The 6548-nt window shown below is 41.8% G+C and overlaps 1 protein-coding gene across 3 annotated transcripts in view; it reads right to left on the bottom strand.

Annotated features, from left to right (window-relative positions):
* RB1 (RB transcriptional corepressor 1) overlaps positions 1 to 6257 on the bottom strand; it is a 96682-nt gene extending 90425 nt beyond the window's left edge. For 2 of the 3 annotated variants that reach the window (XM_072976835.2, XM_072976833.2), the window contains exons 1-2: positions 6038 to 6257; positions 1374 to 1488 (exon numbers count right to left, since the gene is read on the bottom strand). In XM_072976835.2, coding sequence (XP_072832936.1) covers positions 1374 to 1488; positions 6038 to 6180 — 258 coding nt within the window. In that variant the 5' untranslated portion in view covers positions 6181 to 6257. The remainder of the gene's footprint in view (positions 1 to 1373; positions 1489 to 6037) is intronic. The other variant, XM_072976839.2, reaches the window with a different exon arrangement.
* Between the last annotated feature and the right edge of the window lie 291 nt (positions 6258 to 6548).

The raw sequence follows: 6548 nt of genomic DNA on the forward strand, positions 1-6548 counted from the left end.
ATTATCTATCTTTATGGGTCCTAATGAATATCTGCTGCATAAGCAACTAATATCTTTTCTAGTGGTGGCCGCATGGCTAGAATTGGTAGTGCAGAGTAGGACACTGGAGGGGTTGACAGTAGAGATTTGGTTTAAAGCAGTAGTTCCCAACCTTGGGCAACCCAGGTGTTCTTGGACTGCAACTCACAGGAGCTTTCACCAATAGCTGTGCTATCTGGGGTTTCTGTAAGTCGGTATCTAGTTGCAGAGCCAGAGGTTGGAAATTTCATTCCCCATTGTGCCAACTTGACAGGGGCCTGACATAGGATCCTTTCCAGCTCTGCAGTTCTAAGATGACAGTGACGATTAACACCTAGGTGACCCGAGGCTGGGAACCAATTGTTTAAAAGAATACAGTAGACAGTACTGGTATAAAAATTAACACATGCTCTTAGGCTGTGAAAAGGAATAGCAGGCCGGATACTTTCTTTGCAACATGGAACTGTTTTATTAAATACATTGTGGAAAACACAGGGGAATTCAAATCACAATGTACTAAACTCAGCAGCAAATGTACGAAGTTGTTTGATTTTGTATATTGATTTTGGAATGTGAACAAGTTTCTAAGGTATGCTCCTGCGTGCACACGTGCATGACTCTGCCCCCCTTCACGCAGAGCTCCTCCTCATCCATGCACCCACAGCAATCGATTCCAAAGCCTTTGGTTCTGGTTGCAACAGAACCCCGCATGGGGGTGAAAGTCAAGCATGTGAGGGGCAGAATCTTGCCCACTGGGACTGAAAATTAGAGTGAACACTGAATGTGAATAGAAAGAAAGAAAGAAAGAAAAAGAAAGAAAGAAAGAAAGAAAGAAAGAAAGAAAGAAAGAAAGAAAGAAAGAAAGAAAGAAAGAAAGAAAGAAAGAAAGAAAGAAAGAAAGAAAGAGGTTGTTGTGGGTTTTTCGGGCTCTTTGGATGTGTTCTGAAGAAAGAACAAAAATTTGTGGAGTTGTTTTTGGACTGCAACCCCCAGGCAGGACTTTTCAGAATTGGACTGCAGCTGCCAGAATTCTCCAAGAATTCCCCTGGCAGAGAACAGCTGCCTGGGGGTTGCAGTCCAGAAACATGAAAGAGCACAACTCATGGTCTGCACAATCAGGAAGCAGTAATTCCCACAGCTCCATGTATCTTTAAAATCTGTTCTGAATTCTTGGAAACCTTACCAAGCACTGGTAGATGCAGAGAAGAGAAAATCCATTTATACAACTGCAATAGAGGACTTTCACTTGGACAACATTGGCTTCTGCCCACTGCCTTATTCTTTTACTAAAAGTGTAATATGTTGAGCTAACATAAATTGCCATTACACTACTGCAACTGAATCCATATACTCACTACAGCTCTATCCATAGACACTTTTTCATAGGACTTCAAAGCTGCCACTCTTACGCTGTCTGTTACCCGTAAAGCATCACACAGAGCGACGAAGTTTGGCTCAGCAGACAGAAGTCTATTAAAAAGAAGTACAACATTTATAAAATTGAAATAATTCATTCTGTACTATATAGTATGCAGTATTGCAGCCACTTTAGCACACTGTACTATAACTTTTCATCTACAGTATTGTGTGTTAGCACAAGAAATTCAAGTTGTACACTGCAGCTGCACTGACAAGTTCTTTTGCAGCATCAAAGAAACACAGATATAGCATAGTGGAATCCTGTCCTATCCTGGGTTAGAACATACAGGTCCACATACTTACATGCATGTGTGCAGATGAACTCATGGCAGTACACAGTACATTTTATTTACCATATACATTAAAAATATAAAAATAGAATAAAGGAGTTGAAAGCGGTCTATAAGGCCATAAAATCCAACCCCCGAAGATTTTCCCAATATTCAGCTGATAATTAACTAACAGTGTAACTAGTCAGCAATGTACAAAACACAGGTTACAATGGAATACATCTGCAAATAGAAAATACAAAGAAGTAACCAATTACTTTTCAATTACTTTTTATCGTTCTTCTAAAACGTATCTGTACCACTGTTTATCTTAAAAATCCTGGGCATATTACAGTAATGTAATTGTTACAATACATACAAGTACAAAACATTCCCAGGAGAAAGGCGCCAACAATAGCAGGATAGAAGACAGTTTCACTACTGCTCTCTATTCACCACAGTAAGGACAACCATTCTCAACATTACCCTCTCCCAAAAAAGTGAAATAGCACAAGTCCTTAAATACATCCTTCTCCATTCACAAAGGAAACACACTCTTATTTATAAGGTGGGGAACAGGAAGCATTAACTACTCCCATCAGCACTCACTGTCCTGTCATAATGGAGTGGTGTTCAACATCGCCCAAATACCATAATATCTCAAGGCCAAAGAATTAACTAAAGATATTGGTTTTATGTCAAATAACTGATTTGTCACAGCACTCATTCAGTGATTAAAAGTCAAAAGCAAGGATCTGGCACCACAGTGACAGAGGCCCCTTGGAAAATAAAACAGCCAATAGTAAACGTGGGAAAGTGTGTCAAAGTGGCTGAACAAAGGAAGTAGAGCCAAGTAGAAGAGGCCAAAGCCATGAAGATGCAAGGAGCTCTCTTGCATCAAGCCAGACCACTGATTCTTTTCTCTCAGCATCAACTTCTCTGTTGGACAGCAGTGCTCTGTTTCAAACAGGGACATGTCTAGCCATCTAGATACCTCAAATAAAAATGTTAATAGTTCAATCTGGAACACATAATGGACAAATTCTTCCACTAACCTATTACTCCTTACCAACTAAGCAACAAAACTAAGATCCAAGAGAGAAGGCTTCGGCATGAATTTTCAGAAAAAGAGACTAACAACAATTTCTAAGACATATTTGAAATAATTCTGACATTAGTAGGAAAGGAGTAAGACAAGGATGCCTTCAAACCCCACAACTGTTCACAGTGGTAATCAAATCATTAGCATATATGATTAGGCAAAATATAATGGTAAAAGGAATTTAAAAATGGAACTAAACAGTAAATAAATATCCAGATAACATGTTGTCTTTTAGGAAATGATAAAAACACTATTTCAATCAAATAAAATATTAGCTATAGTTGGACAATACACAAAATTTCAAATTTACACAAAATTAAAATTATTTCATTTAAATATGACAAAGGAAAAACAAATTAATCTTCAAAGAGAGGCAACAATTTCCACTGCACACTCAAATTTTAAACAGCTTGGCGTTCATGTAACAAAAAATATACAATATATAGAAAATACACATTCTTTAAAATATAGCTTAAGAACCTGCAAGAATAGGAAACATTAAAATTATCTACATTGTTGTTGTTTAGTCGTTAAGTCATGTCCGACTCTTTGTGACCCCATGGACCACAGCACGCAAAGCCCTCCTCTCTTCCATTGCCTCACAGAGTTGGGTCAAATTCATGTTGGTAGCTTCGGTGACACTGTCCAACCACCTCATCCTCTGTCGTCCCCTTCTCCTCTTGCTTTCAAACTTTCCCAACATCAGGTGCTTTTCCAGGGAGTCTTCTCTTCTCATGAGATGGCCAAAGCATTGAAGTCTCAGGATCTGTCCTTCCAGTGAACATTCAGGGTTGATTTCCTTCAAAATGGATAGGTTTGTTCTCTTTGCAGTCCAGGGGGCTCTCAAGAGTCTCCTCCAGCACCACAATTCAAAAGCATCAATTCTTCTGCAGTCAGCTTTCTTTACGGTCCAGCTCTCACTTCCATACATTGCTATTGGAAAAACCATAGGTGATGTCTCTGCTTTTTAAGATGCTGTCTAGGCTTGTCATCGCTTTCCTCCCAAGAAGCAAGCGTCTTTTAATTTTGTGACTGCTGTCGTCATCTGCAGTGATCATGGACCCCAAGAAGGTAAAATATGTCACTGCCTCCATATCTTCTATTTGCCAGGAGGTCATGGGATCAGCGGCCATGATCTTAGGTTGTTGTTTTTTTTAAGTTGAGTTTCAGGCCGTTTTTTGCACTCTCCTCTTTCACCCTCATTATGAGGTTCTTTAATCCCTCCCCACTTTCTGCCATCAGAATGGTATCATCTGCATATCTGAGATAGTTGTTATTTCTTCCGGCAATCTTAATTCCGGTTAGGGATTCTTCCAGTCCAGCCTTTCTCATGATGTATTCTGCATATGCTAAATAAGCAGGGAGACAGTATACAGCCTTGTTGTACTCCTTTCCCAATTTTGAACCAATCAGTTGTTCCATATCCAGTTCTAACTGTTGCTTCCTGTCCCACATATAGTTTTCTCAGGAGATGGATAAGGTGGTGAGGCACTCCCATTTCTTTAAGAACTTGCCATAGTTTGTTGTGGTCCACACAGTCAAAGGCTTTTGTGTAGACAACGAAGCAGAAGTAGATGTTTTTCTAGAAGTAATGTTTTTATGGAATATCTACATCAGGCAGAATATAAACTATACAGATGAATGTACTGTCAAAATTCATATTTCTATTCCAAACTCCAGGCACATAAAATGAAAACAATGACAAGGAATTACTTTGCAATTTATGATGGAATTTGATTTTTTTTTCTTTAAAGAAATCTCAAATAAAATTGCTGACTGATTCAGCACTGGTTTGGTCTCATCTTGTGTAGTGTTTCCAGTTCTGAACACCACACTTCAAGAATGATTATCAAGGGGCTGGAAGCCAAACCTTATGAAGAGCAGCTGAAAAAACTGGGTGCTTTTAGCCTTGAGAAAAGACAACTGAGGGCAGATATGATAGCACTTTTCAAATATTTGAAAAACTGTCATACACAGGAGGGGCAGGATTTGTTCTCAATCATCCCAGCGTGCAGGACATTCAACAATGGGCTCAAGTTACAGAAAGCCACATTTCTGTAGAATTTCAAGAAAAACTTCCTAACTGTTAGAGTAGTATGGCATTGGAACCAATTACCTCAAGAGGTAGTGAGTGCTCCAACACTGGAGGCATTGAAGAGAAATTTAGAAACTACCTGGCAGATATCTTTTGATCTGTTTTTTTTTTTTTTTTTGCATTGATAGCCTTATAGGCCACTTCCAACTTCATGATTCCATGAAAATTAAAATCTAAAGAAGGATTAGTGATTCCAGCTGTACAACAGCATTATCAGGCATGCCAACTTAGGGAAAAAATCATTTAATTGTTTAAAAAAATCAGACAATTGAATGACAATAGAAAGATACAGTTCTTCTACCTACAGTTAGGACACTGTGGCTCCCACAGGTTCCCAGTTTTTTGGGGGGGGGGAGGGTTGGGCAGGCAGAAAAAGGAAAGGGTAGCTAGGCAAGTGCAATAATAACTGGATGCTGAAGTAGTAAGTGTAAAAAACGCTCCTTGCAAGAGGAAAGGTGTAAGGATTTAAAAAAAAAAAAGATTCCCTTGGTCCACATATCTGACCACGGGTTTTCACACTTTTGTTTCTTTTGCACCGCTCAGCCTAGTGGACTCCCGAGGGGTGAGAAAGCAGCCCGTCTGCGAGAGAAACTGTATTAGAGTATTTTTAGTGGACTGATAAAAAGTATCGCCCTCTCTTGTCTTAGAATTAAAAACTTTACTGAACGCCCTCAGCTTATTTATAAGGAAACTCTTTGTGCCTTGCTTCTCAGATGGAAAAATCCTCCGATCACGATGATGGTGCCATCAACTCGTCCGCCTTTATAAAGCATACAGGGCTCTACTTGTTGCCAGGACAGCGCATACATTTCTATTTTGTCGGCACAAGGCGAGCAGTCCATCTTCACAAGAAACAACCATCAATTCTGAGCGACAAACACAGACGGCGCTGAATCCCACCCACCTCCCGCTGGCCGCTCAACTAAGGGCAACGGGGGGACAACATGGGTGTTGGGGGGGACGGGGGGGGACTGATCTGGCTCGCCAGAAGCGCCTTCTTCTTCTTCTTCTGCCCTCCACCTGCTCCGCCCAAACCTCAGGCAGCCACAGACAACAGCGCCGCCGCCGCCGCCGCCGCTTCCGACCCAGACCGAGGCGAGCCCCCCCCACACACACACACACCCAGCCACTAACCTGTCAGAGGGCGGCGGCGGCGGCTTGGCGGCGGCTTCAGCGTCACCTGCGGGACGCGAACCACTATCACTCTGGCCCGCCGGGCTGGCTTCCATTTTCCTCAGGGCTCTGGTCGGCGCCATATTGGGCGCCTCCAGCCACATACAGAAGTTTTGGTCCTAAATTCAAAGAACTGCCCGCAAGAAACCACGAACGCCCCCCCTTCAGCCCCCTCCTCCCCCCAATCCGTGCCTCCGCCGTCTCTTTCAAACCGCGGGAAAAGGCTTCACGCCCACAGATTACGTCACTTCCTGCCCAGGACGGCGCCGAGGGCGCTGCCTCTCGCAGAAACACTCCCAGAAACCGAGGCAGCTCGGGAGGAAGCGTGTGTTTGTTATCTCATTTCGTATACAATATATTAAGGCGTCAAGTTCAAACTTACATTCTCGTTACTGAGTTTTTATAGCAAAGGAACCCATCGCCTTCGAGAGCAATGGGATGAAAGGCAAATCTCCTTTTTACTGAAAGTTTA

This window comes from Pogona vitticeps, chromosome 1, assembly GCF_051106095.1.
Source record: "Pogona vitticeps strain Pit_001003342236 chromosome 1, PviZW2.1, whole genome shotgun sequence".
In the NCBI taxonomy this organism is placed as follows: domain Eukaryota; kingdom Metazoa; phylum Chordata; class Lepidosauria; order Squamata; family Agamidae; genus Pogona; species Pogona vitticeps.